This window comes from Apus apus, chromosome Z (genome assembly GCF_020740795.1).
Source record: "Apus apus isolate bApuApu2 chromosome Z, bApuApu2.pri.cur, whole genome shotgun sequence".
In the NCBI taxonomy this organism is placed as follows: Eukaryota; Metazoa; Chordata; class Aves; order Apodiformes; family Apodidae; genus Apus; species Apus apus.
The window spans coordinates 37,014,316-37,036,167 of record NC_067312.1 but is presented as its reverse complement, the minus strand read 5'-3'; the positions used below and the strand labels follow the sequence as shown (position 1 = coordinate 37,036,167).

Here is a 21,852-nt window from a genome sequence, read left to right as displayed (position 1 = left end):
CATAAAAGACAGAAAGTACATGCAGAGTTCATTACCAAACCCACAAGCAGCTCTAGCAATTTTAACAACGTCTCTTTGACACACACTGTATTTTTTCCATCAATGAAACACAAGGTCTGTATATGCCTATACCATAATAATTTTAAAATGGTGTAAATACACTTATTTATCAACATATCAACGCCTGGCTCCTAACAACGCTCTATAAACACTGTAAGGAAAGAAACCCATGCAAATTAATAAATCTCAGCAAGTGTCCTTATGCAGAAACAGTATTTCAGAACTCATTCAAAAAGAGGCCCTGGACTAAAATAAAATAAAATTAAATAAAATTAAATAACAATCTAGAAGCAAAGGGAGACTTCATAGAGTATATTTTCATATTGTAAGAGGATTTCCCGTCTTAATGTAAAACTTAATGCAAAGAACACAAGATCAGGTGATTGCTATTTCTGTTTGTGCTCTAAATGTAGAGTATTTTCACACATCTGCAACATTTCTGGGTAAAACTTTACACCTCATAAATAAATTGGTAGAATTACTTGCAAAACCAAGTATATGTTGCCTAATAAGTTTGCATGTCTAAAGTGTGATTTATTGTAGACGTAGTTCAAACAGACTCAGTGAAAATTTTGCCTTATTTATAGGCTTTTCGTAGTAGAACAGTTTATAAATACATTTGCCCAGGTTGTTCTGTTTCCTTCCATTCTGCTCCCTTTGGGATCTGTGAGGAAGGCAAAAGAAATAGAAAGCTAATAGATGATAATGGAAGGTTACAGAAAATTTTCTTCACTTTATGTAAGCATAAAACTACATCCATCATTGTAAGAGTGCAACAATTTTTCCGTTCATGCAAACAAAATTTTGAACACAAATATTAATTTTCTAATAAGAAAGTTTACTCAAAAGTTGTGGGCCCCCCGCCTCCTTCCTGTAATAAGGAAAGGTGTTTGCCTAGCTAAGGATTTTTAGGATTAAACTGAATGCTTACATGTTTTCGAAAATCTTGCTTTTCTATGTGTCAAATTCTTTCAGTTTATCTCTGCAACAAATAAAGAAATAGGATGAAACTACAGATTTGGATAACTTAAAGTCTGCTTTTAAGAGTTCATTTTGCCCAACTGGAGTTCCTGGGAAGGTTCTGCTTTCCAGAACAGCACTTCCTAAACATTCAGCACCTTCTAGATACCATAGGCTGTGGACTCAAAAGCCACAAGTCACTGCAAAAATACAGGCCACAACGTGATTGTGGAATAGTTTATCTCCAAAAAATGTAAACAGAGATAACAATGTTCTAGCTACGGCTATAGTCATTTTAATGTAAGAACCATTACCATAAAATATGGTTATAGCAACAATTATTTTTAGCGTTCTTGTTTTATCTCTGAATATTATTTACATAATTCCACATTTTTTGTTTCAGATGACCCAAGAATCTGTATAACATGCATTCAGAACTATTATATGTAAGTATAGCTGTATAGCTTTCTAAGCCTATGCATTTTTCTAAAGAAAAAATGTGTGTTTCACTACATAGACCTGTGATGTGTATGTTACCCCATTCTCTTTACATATTGCCTATTTGAGAATCGTAACTTTGGAAAAAAGTATTGGGAAATGCTGGAAACTATCAAGGCTTAAAAGTTATATAGTACTTTGGTACTAGTATGCTCTTAGTATTTTTTATCCAGTTCTGGTATTTGCAGTTCAGCAGGCACACTTAAAAATGTAAAATGGTTAAGTAAAGGAAAAAATATAGAGAGTAACAGAAAGATTAAATTAAACAGAGGGAAAAGAAGTACTCCTCTGTTTTCAAAGAAGAATTGTACCTCTTTTCAAAGAGACAGTTAAGAGATCTCTGTAAAAATTACAATGACAAAGAAAAGTGTCGATTAAAAGGTTGTTCAATCTAGCTATAAAAAATGGTATTGGATTATATATTTTTACAGGTGACCAGCTCTTTCCAACCACAATATAGTAATTTCTAATTAACCATGTATTAATTTCTGTTCTTATAAAGGAAATCAAATCAGTTATACTTAAAATCCTGAGCTAAGAAAATACGACTTGTTAATATTTGCCAGTCGAAAAAGTAGCATAGCCACAAGTACATTTTGAATCCTTCATTAAAGGAATAATTTCCATTCTTTAGGATGAAAATAGAGCTTTACCGTTGCCGTACCTAGTAACATACAGAAAACAAACTCAATAACCTCAAAAGAAACTTACTAATGCTGTTCTACTTTATCTTACAGGTATAAGCAGCGTTGCTATAAATACTGCCCAGAAAACACCTACATAGATGAAAGTTCTCTGCAGTGTAGAGAGTGTCCTAGCAACTGTGATAGCTGTGACAAGGACAAATGTGACTCTTGTAAGGAAGGCTTTTATCTCTCAGGTGAGCAACGTACCAAGAATGGAATATATAGAAAAGTATTTTAGACTCTTTAATAAATCTCTTCTATGAAAGACAGTGGAGGCTGAGGGGAGTCAGCACTTTGCAGAATTAGGTCCTTTGCATTAACATGAGGTGGTTACGTTAGCCAGTGTTACCCTTTGGTTCAAGGGCTCCATATATTTTAATACATATTCCCTGTTTTTATTTTATTTTTTTTTAATTTTAGTTCTATTTTTAATGCAATTCCATTCTTTTGGGCAAATACAAAAATATTGCATTTGATTCAGACTTCATAAAAGGAGAGGTTTTTAACTCACAGAAAGACATGAAAATGTTCCTTACTATTTGCAAGTTCTGTTGACTTTCAGTTCCATATAAAATAATGAGTCTTAAACACTCTGAAATTAGCTCAGTGAAAACCACTAAATTCCACATCCAATTAGCACAAGACTAGGAAACTCTTCACTATATTATGAAGCCATAATTCAGGGAGGTGTAGTTCAGACATGGTGCCAAATATGAATCAAGGGAAATCCTCAGGTTAGGACATTCTTGTGCATTGCCTGCTGAAGGTGCTCAGTAGCAGAGTACAAAAGCATCACACTCATGGAAAACTCTGTGGTCACAACATGAGGTCATCTGGTGGGTTGCATGGCTTTTAGGTGAAAATGGAGGAAGCTCAAAAAGCTATCAGTGTAACAACTTCTAGGGGCTTTGCTGCAGTATCTAACCACCTTAGAGAATTGTGGACTTGAATTTTGTACTGGGCCAGTATAATTGGGGCTCAATCATAAATCCAGATTTTTTGTAAGATTTTTACATGTCAGGATTTAGGATATGGATGAAAACCCATCTAGATATAAATTTCAGTGCAGATTGGTTTGAAGTTTATGAATTTGCATAAGCAGCTGAGCTGAATTTAGATTTCACACAAAAAAAGTTAGAGCTACAGTAAGTTTCATGAGTTCTCATACACAGTTTTTATTTTTTCTTCAACTGTTTCTTGCTGGAGAGAGAGAGATGCTATAAACAGGGTCAGTGGGCACCATGATGCAAGGCTCTGTTTCTGTGGCAGATGGCACATGTGTGACTGAGTGTGGAGATGGCTTCTTCACTGATGATGTCTCTAGAGAATGCGAACCTTGCCACAGGAGTTGTGCAACCTGTGTTGGGTACAGCTACGAGAACTGTACAGGGTGCAAAAACAGTTTCCAGCTATCTCACGGGCACTGCTTGAATCCAAGAAATTCTCCACCCAGTGGGAAATTTTGGAGCGGTAAGTTGCAACTGATCCCTTAATCTTTTACCATTTCTCTGAAGACTACTAGAAGTTTTAGAAAGAAGATATTAAGATCTCACAGCTTGAATGAAACTGCACTTCTGTCAAATATGTTGTCATTTAAAAAATATACTGAAGGAAAACATTGCTTTCACAGAGTAAAATTAATCTTCCTGCAAATAGCATATGATTTTAGTACAACTTAGATGTTCCTTGTCTGTGAGTTATTTTATCTGGATAGATAAAATATTAAAAAATAAAAGATAAAAAGATTTAAAAGTTAAAAAAGAGAAAAGAGATGAAAAAGATAAAAGACATGATTGATTAAGGTACTGGGAGTTCCATATCTAAACAGACACTAGGAGCCCTGTAGGCTATGTTTTATACCAGCTTTGTGACTATTGATTCCCCACACAGAAGTGAATATAAGTTGGAGAAAATGAAAAGAAAAATCAAATGTGTGTGTGTGTGCAGTGTGTGTCTAAAAGCAAGCTCTCTTCCTTTCTCTTCTTCCTCCATTGTAGGCATGCACCACTGTCTAAGGGACCAAACATAAGATGTAGAACTACATTCTGGAGTTTTTGTCCTACTTTGGCAATTTTAACAACCTTGTATATAGATTCTCTCATCTATAGCATGGGAAAGGCAATTGTCTGTTGTTGGCCCCCTCTCATCTCCCCCCCCCCCAAAAAATATATATATATTTGGAAGGAAAATGTTTTTCAAATTTAAAGTTCTTGAAGGGCATTATCTGTATTAATTTTTAAAATTATTTCCTGCATAAGCATCTTTAAATGCATCCCAGTCTCAAATCTCTTCTTAAGAAAGTGTTAAATGAAAAGTAATAGAATATTTGTCATTCCCATTACATGAGTTATAAAAAGGTACAATTTTGAATCGGTAATATTTCTCAGTGAGGCAGTGCTAGTCCTGAATGTATCACCCAGCATACAACTTAAATGATTTGCTCTAAATATTTATTCAAGTTAAACTTGTGCAGCATGTGGAATCTTAACAGTTAGGATTGCAAGTGGCATTTTTAAAATTCTATGTACACCATACTCTCCAACAAAGGGTAGAATTTCCTCTAAGGTTTCAGCTTTGCCAATCACCGTAAACAAAAAGAAAAGTCAGTGTCACATGATTCTTTCACTCTCTTCATAGTTGTAAAACACCAGTTGTAAGAACACATTCAGTTTCAGACAGTGTTTAAAAAAAAACACGTGGGCTGATTAGAGAGGAAGAAGTGGCAACTACCAAAAATCTAAGGAAAAAAAATATTTCTAATGAAAGACTGAGATAAATGAGGGGCTAAAACCAAGAGGAACACGATCACAGAGAAGAATGGAATATATAAGGTCCCCATAAGTGTGGTAAACAGGACAAGTTTCAGATTTGGCTTTGGAAAAAAGGGGACTTTCAAATGGAATAACAGATTAACAGTAGAATCTTTCAGGAGATCTAGGGCTTTCCATCACCAGGGGTCTTTAAGAACACATGAAAAGGATTTGACAGGGATGTTTACTGAGGTGAGCAAGAGGCTAGATTACTTAAGGTCCCTTCCAGCTTTATTTTTCTCTCAATACAAATTTTCGTCTGATTCCTATGTCTTTATTTGACTCAAACACAAGAATGAGTATTCTTAGATCTATATGACCTTGCATTAAAGATTAAAATATGTTAACAAATATTTTCAGAGAAAATATTGACCCTTTCTATTCACTGCCTATCTATGAAGAAATGTTTTATCAAAAGGAATAATATTTTTTCACTTCAGAAAAACATCAGAGAGACCTAAAAAGGAGAAATATTAATAGAAAGTTATTATCCTCCAGGCATTTCCTTGTGTTACATCCATATGAGTAAGTATTTTTTCAATTTGAGACTATCTACATCAGTGCAATGGAGAGATCACATCTGCAGTTTGGTCTATCTATCAGCTATCTGCTTCTTGCACTGTCAAATGAGATGATTCACTGTCACTTTTTTTTTTCTTTTGAGCAGACAGCTGATGCAGTTCTGTATTTATCAGCATTGCTGTGCTGTGAAACCTCTTTCTCACTTGCATACTGATTCTCTTTCCTTCCAGTAGTTAAAATATATCTTACTTACGGGCATTTGAAACTATAAGAGAGACTGGTCTCAGAGGTCTACAAGCTTGAACATTAATGACGGCTCCAAAGTCACAGGATTCCTGCTACTACTGCTGATGGGAGTCCACAGAACCTGTCTGGAGGCTCTTCAGCTTCTCTTGGATAGACTTGCTGGGATGTCTGCATTGTGGCAGGAGCTGTGTCATGTCATTGTTGAAGGAAGGAAGGAAGGAAGGAAGGAAGGAAGGAAGGAAGGAAGGAAGGAAGGAAGGAAGGAAGGAAGGAAGGAAGGAAGGAAGGAAGGAAGGAAGGAAGGAAGGAAGGAAGGAAGGAAGGAAGGAAGGAAGGAAGGAAGGAAGGAAGGAAGGAAGGAAGGAAGGAAGGAAGGAAGGAAGGAAGGAAGGAAGGAAGGAAGGAAGGAAGGAAGGAAGGAAGGAAGGAAGGAAGGAAGGAAGGAAGGAAGGAAGGAAGGAAGGAAGGAAGGAAGGAAGGAAGGAAGGAAGGAAGGAAGGAAGGAAGGAAGGAAGGAAGGAAGGAAGAAAATTTAGAAGAGGCAGAGAAAATACTTTGTGTGCTAAGTCATAGCACCTTTCAAAGTTTTTCACTGCTTCCTCTGGACAGATCATCGAACACTTTGTCACTGTTCCCCTTTTTTGCAGTTGTTGTTCTTTAGCTTGCTTGTAGACATTTTGATTTTCTCTAGGGCTATTTCTTCTTAGTTAAATGTAAGGTTCTTCAATTTCAGCTGTTGTCAAACTCAGTTTCTAAGGGTAGCCTATCATGCAGCATGTGCATGGTCCAAGAAGTCTGTCCATTCTGCAGGGGATATTGGAATACTTTCATGTGTGCTGAACAGCTCAGTGTTGGAAAGACTGTGGCTGAGTTTTGCCCTTCGGCTCTCATCCTCTCTGCCTATTTATCAATATATGCTTCTTCCACTGAGTGTTCAATGTTGTCAACATATTTACACTGGTGCAGCACAACGGCAGAGCTGTGTCTGAGCTTCAGTGGCCTGAATTAAAGAACCTAATTAAAGAATCCAGTCCAGACTATTACTAGTCCTCCCACCTGGGGGACTGAGCCGAGCTTGGGGACCAAGAATGAAATTAACAACCTCACTCCTGTCATGAGAATGAAGATGAGATTGTACCAAGCTCATCCTCAGTACACGCCCTGCTCCACATGATGCAGGAAGACAAGGCAACTAGGAAGACAGCCAGCATTTCCAAATCTGCTTTTACCATGTTATTCTCCTATTTACTTTTTCTCTTTAGAAATGTTACTAACAGACAGTTGAGGTATTAGACCTTGGACTGTATTTACAAATAATGAAGCCATTTTTCTTTCTCTCTTCCAGCCACATGGTTTCAGTGGATTCCACTGTGGTTTTAGTGACTGTATTGATGTACCATATGGCACAAACTGAGTTTTGGGAAAAAAAGACTGTTGTTTGGTTTGGTTTCAAGACTAACATAAATTAATGTGCAGCATATCATAGCCTGCCGGGGAGAAACCAACACAGAATCTGACTTCCATAGCTATTTGAGAGACTATTCTTTGTAGGTGAAGAGTCCATGGACACGGAATACACTTTTTTCCCATGTTTCAGTTTTCTCTGCTGTCTCTTATACAAGGATAAATGATACACCAGTCTTAAGAATTTTTTATGAGCATACAATCCAACAACTGAAACATTGTATAAAAAACCAACTTTCTAAAATGACATTTACATTGGGGGTATACTCTGCTGGTCAACAGTTCAATTCATATCAGGAATCCTTAAGAAGTCATAGCCAGGTCTGAAATAATGAAACAGACCATGTCGGCTATCCAGGCTTTTAAAAAGACAGAGCAAGCCCAGAAAGGAGGGGGGGGTGTGGAATCAAGCTCTGTGTTTCTAGCATGAAACATCTGTATTTTATCTCATGTACCAGATGATGAAATTACTTTGGAAGCTACGAGACACACTAGTGTAAGCTTAGTTCACCAAGTGAATACACACACCCTTTCAGCTGGATTAGGCATTTTGTAAGTTACGTTCAGTTCTTCGTTTTGCCTGTTCACTGCAAATACCGCACCCTAAAAACTTGTTCATTCCTCAGTTACATAGTTTAGTCTACCACATTCTTCTGAAAAGCACAAAAGGGAAAAAATGGGTATGGAATGAGGGCTGTTTCTGACGCAAACTCAAAACAGAATATGTGCTTCTATACATGAAGATAATATATGCTGTAGTAAATTACTCCGCTAAATAGCAGCTGGTTCTGTTTGCTATTACATACCACCCCCAATAAAAAAAGCAACTTCCCACAAGCAGCCATTGACCAACTGCATTCATCTTGCATATTTTTCTTTTTCTAAATACAGAGTAAAATAAAAACAGTAAAAATGTACTGGTTGAGGGGAAAAAAACAAACAAACAAACAAAAAAACAAACAAACAAAAAACAGGCTTCAAAAGGATTATTTTAAAAGACCTTAATGCAGCTATATGGTATATTATAAAGATCTCAGAATATAAAACAGGGGTGGGGAAAAAGGAAAAGGATGGGCAGAAGATAGTAAAGAACTATTGTAGTCTTCCAAATGTGAAAATGTTATGACATTTAGAGTGCAGAATCAGAGTATCATGGGAAGAGCATCATCCGTATGTGAAACTTCAGGTTGCTAGAGACAAGCAAAAATTATTCATTATCCCATATGTTCTTAGGCATGCCAATTTCATATTCTAGCTATTTGTTTGTAAACTAACACTATGGTTGTTACAAGATAACTATATTGGGAAGTAAGGGTTATTGGGTATTGTGATTTACTTCTCATCAGTCCTATAGTTTATTTAAATTTGAAGTTCATATACATCTTCAAAATGGGATAGCTCCATTATTTTATTAATATGTATATTGTTTTCATAACATTTTACCATGTCTATGTAATTCTAATTACCTCATGGAGATACATAACCTGTTTCTTTGGTTTTATCTATGACTGTATCCATTTTGCAAGGCCAGTACCATGTGCAGAATAAAATCTAAGTAAGTAGCATCTCAGCTAGATCACATTAAAATCACATCTTACTACATGGCGTAAAAACTAGACAGGTCACCTTCTAAAAAGAATATACTCGCAGTTACAAACAGCTTAATTTGCCTCTGCATTTCTTACTACAGCAATTGTGCCATGCTCCAACAATAAAATATACTGTAAAAATACTCTCCTTGTAGAGGTAAATGTCTAGACATTAAGTGTTACAAATCTACACAAGGAGCTACTTAGATAGCAACTTAAAAATACAAGTTTTTTAACTCCCTCTATTACTATTCTAAGTAAAAGTTAAAACAAAGAAAAAGCATGTTTTACCAGTCCTAACACCTACTGCTTACACTATCTGGCCAAAAGATCCATAGGGAGCAGATAGAGCAAGATGAACAGCATGAAGAAAATGAGTATATAACAGTAAGAACTACTAAAATGTACTTGTGGTTTTAAAAGAAATGGTGGAGGGACTATGAGGTACTTCAAATGTTATGTTTCAAGGCGTGACTCTTTAGATAGCTCTGCAAATATGTCCACAGGTTTTATACATAGTTTTGTGTTGTTTTCTTTTAATAAACTTCATATTTTCCAGAACAATTGGTGGGCATTTGAAGACCTCACCTATTTCCACACTGACCTGTGTTTTTCACGTTGAACATTGTTGAGGACTCATTTAATCTTCCTTTTAAATCAGATTGAATAATTCTGAAAGCTCCAAGATCACTGAAGCAGGAGGAAAGGAAATATGGGGACATTTTGCTAATTTGAGCTAAAATTTCTCTCATTTTTTCCTTGATTTCCTTCAATAAACTCTGCCATTGTCTCATGTATGCTGCACAAGTCCAAATGAGAAAGAAAATAGAAAAAAACAAACAAACAAACAAACAAAATTGTCTTCTTCCACCCTTCCAGTTTGATAATCCTTTGAATGTGTAAGGGCACTACAGTAACTTCAGAGCTGCAGTAAACCTTAGCTCACAAAATGTCACAGTGTTATTCAGTTTCTTAACTTCTAGAAAGGAACAGGAGAGACTTCTCTGAGTGTATGTCAAAGTTGTTACTCATTCTGACAAATACAGAACAATCAACATGACATTGAGTCAGATTCTGGCCTGAATAGAGTTTAAATAGACAGCATTTTTATCTTTACAAAAATAAAATAAAATAAAATACAGCTCAGTAGGTCTGAATGACTCAGTAGTCATTACTACCTTCAAAATGTATTAAAAGGTCATACACTTTGGCCTTTAAAAAAAAAAAAAAAAGTAAAAGGCAGAACAGTATAATAATAGTATGCAGTGTTTCTCAAAGTTAATGTCCCACTTTTAGAATATGCTGAATATGGATAGTGAATAACTCCACATCACAGACTCATAGCTTCAACATCCACAAGTTTAATTTGCAAGGAGCAAATTAAGGAGCTACAGACTGATATTTCAAAGGAAATCTTGCTGGAAACTCAAGTACGGAAAGGAATCATCTAGGAGAAAGTAAAATACGATCCGACAGTTAATACCAATTTAAAAAAAAAAAAAAGAATTGTAAGATTTCTTCAGTCAATACTAAAGTTGGGTATTTAAGAGCTTATATTTGACTGGAAAACAAAAGGTTGTATCCCATGCCCACTATAAGGAGCCCAATTGCTTGTGCACATTCCCCTCTGGTGGTGACTAGCAAATATTACAGCAAATATTACAGAAAACAGCAACCGCTGCCAAAGGAGCAAGGATTAAACGCAAATTAAACGTACTTCACCAAAAAAAGATCTTTCTTTTTAATTTTAAGGCCTGAAATGTTTTTGAAACAATGAACTCGTTTAAACATCCTCCAGCAGTAGTTTACAACTTCTCTGTTTAACCTTACCTTCCTGCTACTTATTTTTTATGTAACACCACTTCTCTTGCCAGGACCCAGGTCCTTTTCCCCTGGCAACACGTACTTCATTAATATTTCTGGCCTGCTTTTTCACACACATAACTGGTATTAAATTGCAGCACTTAAAATGACCCAGTAGGGATTTTTAAAAAAACAAAACATCAACCAAAGAAAGGTAGCTGGATGCAAAGCTGCTGAAAAGGGAAACTGACATTGGTATTATTTACTGCATATTTAGAAAAAGGCCAACGACATTTTCAGCAGAAAAATCAGAATTCTGCCCTGTTAAATTCTGAAGGTTTATCCAAGAAACTCATGGAGGAATGGAGGATGCAGGCAGACTTCAGGAACAGATGGCCTTACTTTCAGACAAGATTCTAGAGGCAAAATGAAAAAAAAAAACACAAAACAACCAAAACCAACAAAGAATTAAAAACTACATGGCCATGTAATATATCATCAATTATTCAAAGATCTTTTTTCAGAGAGTGACAAATTACTTGTTTCTAAAAAGGAAAAATCTTAGGATTTTCAGGCTGATGGGGATCTTCTGTCAAGAGCAGAAAAAGAGAGAAAGTATGCATATTTAAGGATAGGAGAATATAAAACCTATTAACACCAAACATCAAGCTTTTCCAGAGCATTCTTTATAGTCTTACAGATGACATCAGGATTTGTTCAGTAATGAAGAGTCAGGAGAAAACATGAAGTTAAGGAGTAGGTTATCCAAAAAAAAAATTTTAACAGTGAATTTCTGCATCTCACATGAGTAAGCAATGGTCACCAGCAAATTACTTTGAAGATTATTTGGATAAGCAAATTGAAAACGTTTGTGTGCAAGTGACTTCAACTGCCCTCTATGTTCAGAAACATTTAAATGGCCTAGAATCTTGGAACATCAGGATGTAATCTGAAACACAGATAACAGGTCTTCAGCAGGAAAAAAAAAAAAAAGGTAGAAAATACGTCAGCAAGAGACCAAAGATCTAACTCACAGGACCTGCTGTTGCAGAAAGCCTTACAATATATCCATAGCCACACAAAGAAAAGGGCTAAGAAAAGTGGAACAAAATGCTTCTTCTCCTAAGAAGGGTGCAACTCACAGGTAACTAAAAATAGTATTATAAAATTATAACTCTAGCTCCTCGCACCCTAAACTATAGTACTATTAATCTATATATAAATATATAGCTTATACTTAGTGCAAAGTACAGAACCTAATCAGGATTTTTCAAGAAATCTCCTTTCACCCTAAACATTCAATGAATCTGTAAACTGCCTCCCCAACAGCAGGAATCTCATTGCAAGGAGCTCCAGCACGGAGGCCAGAGTTCCATTGCTGATTCCAGAATATGGGGCATTTCATGGCTCCTTTAGGTAGCACTAAACTCACTTCACACACTGAGGTCTCCTTGTATCTCCGCAGTCCTTCATCAGTACCTACCCCTGTGCTATCTTCCCACCCCTGCAGCTTTGGGAATAATCTAATAGTAAATACCTCCTCCTCCTCCTCTTGGGTTCACAATGCTTATACATCATTTCCACATTTTCCTTTTCCAAAAGCCAGACACTTGCACCTTCCTCACTTGTTCTTTTCTTTCCAAAAAGCTTTCCAGAGGTTTTCATTTCTGCACACTGATGTTTATCTGATACTATACTCCTTAGGTTCAGTTATGATCAATAAAAAACTCAAGCTCAGGGGTTTTTTTGTTAGCTGCTTAGCAGTGCTTGAGGCTGCACATCTCAAAATTCCATTTCATGCATTCTCTATAAAGCCTCCGTACCTTTGAAGCTGAAAATTGTCTTCAGCTAGTACTCTACTGAAATACTGTTCTAAGTCCACTTGTCTTGGTCCTCAATAGGTCTCTGACTCACCATGGCCACCAACAATTCTGTCTACTGAATCCACTGCTAAAGCTAGTTCCTGTCTTGTGGGAATATACACACGAGTCTAATATTTTGTTCATTGGTCTCACACTGGGCAGACCCAGTGTCCAGTCTGGACTGCCACAACCCACTTTTACCTTAATAGTGTGCAGTCCTCTTCTGTTATGTACCTTATTGCGTGGATCATACGACCTGTGCCTGGACCCTGCAAATACTCTTGGACTCTTGTTCGCAGAGGGCAGAGATGCTGTAATAAGAAAGGTGGTGACAAGGAAAACTCTCCTAATCTCCTTCTGTATCTGGAGCTGCTTTATATTGTGCCAGTTACCAACAAGAGCTGCAACACTATAGGCTTTCACTACCCTGTGCAAGTGATATTCACACATAGTTCTGCTGAGTGGCTTACTGTTTAGTCTGGAGAACAGAAGACTGAGTGGGCACCTTATCAATGTAATGGTGTTCTGGAACCAGCTAGTACAAAATTTCCATCAAAATATCTCACAACACCAAATCCCCCAAATTTAAATACTTTCTAGCTCTTCTTGTTTGCAATCAGGAATAGAGATCTGAATCTGCTTTTGGAGCACTATATTGAAACTAACATTATTAAACAAGATTAATGTTCTCATTTGAGATGAGTAGTCCAGAACCATGCCTTAGTGAATCTCAGGAAATAGTTTATCTTTTCCTTTATTACAGCTCCTTACTTACCATTGAATAGAGTTGAGCTGATCATAATCATCAAGTTTTTCAACTTTGTGAATTCCAAAAATTCACAGAGGTATATTTTTAAAACAACTTATGAAAAGCTATAGAAATTCACCCTCAAAAGGTGGGAGGGTGAATTAATAAAAACAGCCTATAAGAAAACACAAACAAACAAAACCCAACCAAACACAAAACACCTTAACTTTTTTCTTTTTATCCAAGATGAAAATAAAAAATTGCAGTCCTGTGACCCTTCATGTAGGACCTGTGAAAAATCTGCTGACATATGTACTTCGTGTCCAGAAGGTAAGAGGCTTCAGCTTCTTGGAATAACTTTTTTCGGGGGCTAAAATGTTCTGCATCCTACACACTTCCAGGGAATATTTTTAGCAATTGTCACAGAAACGTTCTTTGACACCTTACATTACATGCAGGTAATCAGATAATCTCCAGCTGAAGTCAGGCATCAGATAGGAATTAAGCACATGCCTTTGGCAACACAGGTAATAATAAAAAAAAAAAACAACACCAAACCATGTTAGGTTTATGTTGTTCCTTTCTTTCTTTTAAGTCAAAAGTTGTAGACACGATGTAGGCATTACTGAATAGGATTTATTGAGGAAGATGTATTAGATAATCCTGATGATTCCTTCTACCCTTAAATTTCAGTGAAGGTCGAGCAAACTACTTTGGGAAATGGTTTAGAGGAAGTTTTGTGAATGTTTTTAAGCATCAAAAAGTTAAATTGCAAGGAAGTTGAAAGTTTTTTAATAGCCATCCAAGGTAGGAGTCTTTTAAATACATTTCTAATTGGTGCCTTTTCCTACCTGGGTTGCTTTTTTGCCAGGAAAATTTCTTATCCCTGATACCTGTGTTTCCCTGTGCCCTCCAAAAACTTTTGGCAATGTTGCAAGTGGGAAGTGCGAGATGTGCATGGACGGCTGTGAGGTGTGCTTAGACCACTGGCACTGTCAGAAATGTCAGGCTGAACAGGATCAGCCTCTCATCCTCCACAAAGGCAGATGTTTACATGAATGCCCTGAGTAAGTAATTCCTATTGTCTGATTACTCTTTATTTTCTCATTGTGCTCCTTCTCTTTAAAGTTCAGCTCAATCATAAACCTTTCAAATGTACAATGTAACCTAGCCTACCAGAAACTACCACAAAGTAAAAGTCACTTTCATCTGACCTGAATGATCAAAATTTTCTCTTGTTAGGAAAAAAAGTGGAAAACAGAAGGTGAAACTAGACATGAAAATGTGACAGATTATACGGCTCTTATTGAATCCAACTGAATGATATTTCAGGATGATTCTTCAGGGTGACTGAAAATAAGCCTCTAGTCATCATCCTAACTTGTTCCTTCCTCAGAGTAGTACAGAGCAGGGGTGAGAACCCAGAAAGTGGATGTACCAGAATCCTGATACAGAAATCTAGCGCTTAGTGGTATGTTTCTCTCTTTGGCTTATACTCTTTACTTCTTCCTGTAAAAGAAGGAATTCCCATTTGACTGCAATGCATATTTGAACCTCAGTAGATCAGGTTCTCCTGTTTCTGTGCACTTTTTATCATACCTATATATACACACACAAAAAAATCTGTGCTATCCAGTATGAAGATCCTGCTTGGATAACCTTTTTCTTCAGAAAAATGAGCAGCACCTGCTTTTCTTACTATCAGTACAAATTCCCTGGCAGTACGTTCCTGGTAACTTTGCCAAAGAAGTCAAAAAGAGCCAGTGGAACAGACTCTGATCATCATCAAATGTAGAGTAAATGCAAAGTAATTGCACTAAAGCTTCCTCTAGTCCAAAAACAACTTTTAATATCTGAAATTGTGGCATACAGGCAAAGATAATGTTTTGGCATTAAAATGTTTCTTCTCAGTATTCATTCCCCACAGTTAAGCCACACAGGATCAGTATAACAAAATTAAACCTTTTCATATGCTACTAGTTTTTTCAGCTGTTATTATCTCCCTTTTTTCCAAACTCCAGACTATAAATAATGGCTTCCCAGACATAATTTGGGAAAGTTCACCAGAGTTAAACTCTGGTTTCAGTCTCTGAGGCAAAGTTATTGTGGCATAACTACTCTCCACTGGAGCGAAGGACTATATTAGGGTTTTTAGAGGTTTTTTTCAGTTTTAGCACATGCTGTAAGAGATGGAAAGGGTTGACTTGCTGCATTGATTGTTTTTGACAGAGGATTTTGAAAGACTGGGCTCACCAAGTAGTCAAGACTGGAATAAGAGAAGGCAGGACTGTAAGAAACAGATGCAAGATCATGACAAAAGTTAGGAAAAAATAAATAGAAGATGAGAATAGATGACAGGCACAGCTCTTCTTACCTTTTCTCTAACCTTGCTCCTAATGCATATCGTCAGGCTTTATTTTGAAAGATCATCTCCAAGAAGGAAAGGAGAAGCACCCCTCTATGGGAAGATTAAGCTTGTTAATGTGAAGGGCATGTTCTGGGACTACTTTCTCAGTCATCTTCTTTCTTTGTTTTCATCAATGGCTGTATATGTATGGATCAGTGATCACCTCAAAATATGGACTTGCTTGTCCTTTAATCTTCTGTATCTAGCCTCTCTTTTTATCCCTCTTCTCCTGAAATATAGGCACAATTTTTTTCTATATTTTCTTTATGACTAGTAGTCCCAACTGTGGTTGTCTACAATTGCCCTCACACCATAAATACCACCAAAACATGATCCCTGCTCACTGCCTCTAGCTTGCTGTTACTAAACGTAGGTACTACTTAAGCATCCTTGTTTTGTTGGGTTTTTCTAATTCCAGTCCTCCTTGTTCTTCTCAGTATTCACGCTTCCAGGGTCTCTTCTGTTTCTTACCTCTAGGGACAGTGAGGTTGTACTTATATGTCCTTCCCTGATACTACTGTCAGTTGTGCAAGACTAGAGATTGCATCTTTATTTTCCCAAACATTCTAGAACTTCCTACCTTCTGTATAGAGAAATCAAGAAATGGGCAAGAAACAAAGTCCACCATCCTTTACAGAGTAGGTACAAGAGCAAAGGAAACCCAGGCCCCCTTCATAGCACTAACCATGTTCATTTTCTGCTCACAGGCAGAGGGGTTGTAAGTGAAGAATGGACAATAAATAGTGTGAGAAATCTGTTTGATCCAGTTAAATGTTTGTGCTCAGAAAGTCTCATATATACTCATAATTCTTATAGCCTGGACTGTTTGATAACTGTACATTGATGGGATGTTTGCTTTCTGTTTGTTTTCCTTCAATAGGGGATATTTTAATGACTCTGAGACTTGCAAGGAATGCAGCGATTCCTGTGAGACATGTGTGGGAAGTGCAACCAAATGTCTGTCCTGTAAAAGTCCTCTGCTTCTGGAACAGTGGATATGTAAACCTACTTGTTCAGAGAGGCATTTTGCCTCTGAAGGAATCTGCAAACACTGCCCTGAAATGTGCCACGAGTGCATTCACAACAAAACCTGTAAAGGTATTATTAAAAATTGGTCTTGACTTGGCTAAAATGCATCTGGATCTGTCTAGGGACAGACTGGCAGAAACACAGATCTGAAAATAAATTCTGTACTGAACAAAAATTTAAAAAGATATATACATATCATTGCTGATTTCTAAGACACAGGCTAAGCAACCAGCGCTTGATTATGACACAGCAGAAATCATTAATCTGTAAAGATTTCACATTGCTTTTCCTGTTTTTGTTGTCCTTTGTCCCTATTGGTTTGATTCTATTTCTGACCTAATGTATCCATGCCTAAACACTTTTATACACATTTACACTGATGTGAAACACAGAATGTTTCTTTCCCAGTTTGGTAGGACTTTGCTTTTATCTTTTTTGCAAATGGCTACTCCTAGAGAATGAAATCTCTGTAATGAAGAATTAGGGAAACTTTAGATAAGCCAATAAGTCTGAATGCCTCCACAAAAATTCTCAGGATAGTTAATATTGAGCAAGCCATTTTGGAATCATAAACAGAGACAAAATGGGGGGGAAATATCATAAATAAACCTATTGAATCAAGTATTCATAATAAAATTAGCAGCTGAATGCCAGCTCTAAACAAAGACAAATGTTCTCATCCACGTATTCCAGCCAGACTCCTAGTTAAATAATAAACCAAACAAAACTTCAGATGTGGATATGTCTGGTTTTGCAGAAAGTTCATAATGCAGAATCACAATATCACAGAATGTTTGGAGCTGGAAGGGACCTTAAAGATCATCAAGTTTCAACTCCTTTGCATGGGCAGGGACACCTTCCACTAGAACAGGCCGCTCAGAGCCCCATCCAACCTGCCCTTCAACACCTCCAGGGATGGACCCCCGACAACAATCCCTGGGCAGCCTGTTCCAGTGTCTCACCACCCTTACACTGAAGAGTTTACACCTGATCTCTAACCTAAATCTCTCTTCTTTCAGCTTAAAACTATTGCCCCTTGTCCTCTTACTGCAAGCCCCTGTAAAAAAGTCCCATATATAATATCTTAGCAGAAGTCCACCTAGCTTCAGTGGCAGTGTGGTTTCATTAATACCAATAAAGCTGAACAGGTGACTTGGCTTCTCAGTCTCTGGATGTAACACAGAAGGTGCTGTGTGAGGGTTGGGCGATTGTGGGCAGTTTGGAGGCAGAAAGAGTCAAAAGAGAAAGCCCTAGCTTCCAAGCTGCCTTCTTACTTCACGTTATGACAGGCGCTGCAGGTTTTATGGTTTCCTAGAATGTCTTCACTGCCTCACTTTGCGAGGTCAGAATTTGCTGCCTGTTTGCTTACCTGTTTTTTGTTGTTGTCTGCAGAGTGCATGGACGAGTTCTTCCTGCATGAGGGAAAGTGTGTGCAGGACTGCCCTTCTCACTTCTATGCTGAAGACAAACAATGCTTTCTATGCCATGAAGACTGCCAGGATTGTAATGGGCCGGACTCAGACGACTGCACTGCGTGTACCAACTCCTTTGTCCTCTATGAAGGCATGTGTTTTGAAGAGTGCCCTGAAGGGACTTACTATGAAGAAGCCACTAAAGACTGTCAAGGTTGGCAACTGTTGTTTTCCTCAGGATGGTACTAAGATACAAGTGGGTTTCATTAAGGCTATCCCAAAATGGCATGTGTGTGCTGGCTAATGCCACTATCAGTGTTCTGGAAACAAAGACAGCTAATCCAGAGAAACACCAAGTCATATCTTAGATCAGCAAAAAATTGTAGAAAGCTCAGAGGGAGGCAGCAAAACTGGATGTGTTTAATAATATGGGTGACCACTCTGGTAAAGCACTGAGTATTGCTGGAGACTATGTTGAACACTGCTCAGCAAAAGCAGCCCCAGTACAAAAGGAAACCTGTGCAGAAGCAGAACTGTCATTTTGTTTCCCTCAGCCTCTAATCCTGAGCCACTGGCTGCTCCTTGCAAAATTAAAGCTGAAATAATAATCTGATATACAACAAGAAATTGTGACAATCCTACTGTTTGTCTATTTCAGCATGCAACAGGACATGCCAGACTTGTTCTACTTCCACTGCCTGCCTTACTTGCAGAAATGGCCTGATGCTGAACCATGATGGGCACTGTGTGGCACCTGGGTCTTGCTCTCTCACTGAATACTACATTGAGAAAACTCAGACCTGCAAGCCTTGTCATAAGAATTGCTTCCACTGCTCAGGACCCACTGAACACCAATGTCTCAGCTGTGCAAATAACCGCTATCTTCTCAGTAAGTGTCTTGCTCCTGCCTCTAGATTTTATTCTTCTCTGAAAGCAGGAAACAGGCAATTTTCTGTCACATTTATGAAGCATCTAGGGCTGCTTCGGCCAGTCCAAATACTGCAAAGTAGACCTGACAAACCAATAACTTGTGCAGAGATTATTGCTTCCGTGAAGCTATGTGGAAACTGTGAGAGTGAGCTTGCCACTCACTAGGGACAAAGCAGGACTTCCAAGTACCATCAAACATCATGGCTAAACAAAACTTGTGTGTTTCCTTTACTTGGTATGTACTGCTCCTGTTGTTTCCTACAAGGAACTTCAAAAGGCAAGAGAGATATCCTTAGCTTTTTTTTCTTTACTGTTAGTGCAAAGAGCTCACATTTTCATGCAGGCTTGTTTAATCCCTGTGGAGATCTAACTAAGAAATACTTTAGCAGAGCTGTTAAAAAGTTGTTAGTGGATCGCTAGGTCAGTATCTAGTGGATGGCTGAGTTGTAAGACACTTTTCTGACCTTGAAGCAAAAGACTGTAGTGTCTCAGAGGCATATTATTAAAAACTATAAAATCTCAGAATTTAAACTTTACTTCTTTGCATATTCCTTCAAAAGCAAAAATATTATTGAAAATCATTGCGGGAAAAAGTTATTAAAATTATCTTTCAAATGTAGAGTTTCATTTAATACTGAATCAAAGCTTTTTGGGTCTAATTCTGGTGCAGGACTAATGAACTGACAAGACTTACAAGAAACAAAAAATAATTACTATATCCCAACATTTTCTTTTCTTCTTCTGGTACAAGCTCTAGCAGAATCTCCTGAGTTTGCTGTAGCATAGCTGTATGGGACCTTTTATAGCAGTGAATACTGAATATGACGTGTTATTCTGCATTGTTGTCTGTGCAGATACAACCTGTGTTGAAACATGTCCAGATGGGTATTATCTTGACAGCGATGAGAAACGATGTTCCCTATGCCACAGTGCCTGTGTCACTTGCACTGGAAAACACAGCTCACAGTGCCTTTCCTGCAAACCAGGATGGTACAGACAAGGAAGAGGATGTGTAAACCAGTGTCCAGCAGGGTAAGGTCCAAGATCTTCAGCTAGAAGCTACATCACAGAGAGAACTTTGAGAAATTAGATCACTCTGTCATACTCTACTTCAGAAACAGAACTGAACTGCACTGTCAGGTGAAAAATTCTTATTGTTGTCCCAGTACAGAGGTAGTGGAAAACATCCCCTCACAGTAGAAAACAGTCAAGTTGGGACCAGCTTGATGTGGTGTGGCCATTTTTACCCTCCAAGGATGCTCTCAGGCTATGCTTATACAGATCAATGTTAAGCAGAATAAATATATTGTTATCTATTAGTCAGCTTGATCACAGGAAGCAGCCAGTGTAAATTTCTTCAAGCCTCCTTGCAGCCTCCACATAATCTGGAGTTTGGGTGACATTACTTTTGTTGTATATTGAATGCTTATAATGGACTATAAAAGAACCAACCAAACCAATACCTTTCAACAGAGGACTCATCATTCTAGGCAGCAATTTCATTAATATGAGTCTGTTTAATTTCAAAATGTTAATTCAGTGTTCTCTTGTGAATACGTCTCAGAAATTCAAATCTGGGATGTGGCTCTATGTTTTCTGGCTCAGGTACACTTCATTTTGCAGTACAGTACCTGATCACACTGGCTGTTAATTGAGTTATCATCCTATTAAACTGCATGTCTGTAATGAACACATCTGAGAAAACCCCACAGGGCAACAATTCTTTTTCCCTACACAACTCGGATGAACACTGCTCCTCTGGTGGAATCCTTTGGCTAAGGCTGTTCGGGCACTGAGAGGACAGACGGAATTTCTGAATTTTCATCTGACAGTAGCTCACTGGGAGCAGAGAGGAATTCAGTGCTTACCCAGCATCTCCAGGATATGTCTTGCAGAGAAAAACAGAGTTGAGGTTTTCGCAGCTCTGCCTGTTTATACACTTATTGTCTGAATTCTCCCTATATTCTAGAACACCTTGCTTTATACACCCTCAGTTTACAAAGTCATGCTTTATAGCTCTATTCAAATTACCAAAGGGAAGTAAAATAATCTAATTTTATTTTCATTGAGATTGCAAATGTTTTCTGCCATCACATCAATGTCACTTCTATACATTAATGTAATCACAGTAAAAGCTAAGAATGAAGGATAAACATTTTCGTTTTCTTTAGGCAAAGTTCTATCTATCTCATCTGTTTCAGGTATTTTGCACAAAACTCCACTGGATCATGTGAGAGATGTCACAAGGGGTGTAAGGAGTGTGCAGGGCCTCAACCCACAGACTGTCTTTTCTGTGATACGTATTTCTACTTGTTGCGCTCCAAGAACGAATGTGTTAGCTCTTGCCCTGAATATTACTATGAAAGCAAGGACAACAATGTCTGTGAAAGATGCCATCCTTCCTGCCAGACTTGTGAAGGTAAAAATATACGCTCTGTTCTGACAAAAAAAAAAAAAAAAAAAAAAAAGGGTTATCAAAATACTTACCAAAGGTTATCAAAACCCCTGCCACTTTTTTGTTTTATTTTGAAACCCTTGAGTTATACCATGTACAAATACCAACCTGTCCATGACCTAAGTAGCTGCAGTGGGTGCTGCAGACCTCCCCTGGGGCTGGGTGATGACTAAATACTTCCCTCTGCGAGCTGTCCTGCCATGTGTTACTCTGTGAAAGCTGAATAACCTAAATCCAACATATCTTTACAATCAGCAAACAGAAGAGTAGAAACAACAATAAAGCATATCTCCAGGGTGGGAAAAGAAAAACAAAACATAACACAAAACAAAGTCTGCTGCTTTTAATATAGTTAAGTATTTTTAAAAGTT

At 37.6% G+C, this 21,852-nt stretch overlaps 1 protein-coding gene across 1 annotated transcript in view; it reads left to right on the top strand.

Annotated features, from left to right (window-relative positions):
* Positions 1–21,852, top strand: part of PCSK5 (proprotein convertase subtilisin/kexin type 5) — a 250,386-nt gene that overhangs the window by 223,534 nt on the left and 5,000 nt on the right. The window contains exons 25-34 of the mRNA XM_051643618.1: positions 1,424–1,466; positions 2,256–2,398; positions 3,474–3,674; positions 13,495–13,578; positions 14,120–14,315; positions 16,536–16,753; positions 18,077–18,310; positions 18,755–18,985; positions 19,881–20,058; positions 21,228–21,445. Of these exons, the coding sequence (XP_051499578.1) occupies positions 1,424–1,466; positions 2,256–2,398; positions 3,474–3,674; positions 13,495–13,578; positions 14,120–14,315; positions 16,536–16,753; positions 18,077–18,310; positions 18,755–18,985; positions 19,881–20,058; positions 21,228–21,445 (1,746 nt within the window). The remainder of the gene's footprint in view (positions 1–1,423; positions 1,467–2,255; positions 2,399–3,473; positions 3,675–13,494; positions 13,579–14,119; positions 14,316–16,535; positions 16,754–18,076; positions 18,311–18,754; positions 18,986–19,880; positions 20,059–21,227; positions 21,446–21,852) is intronic.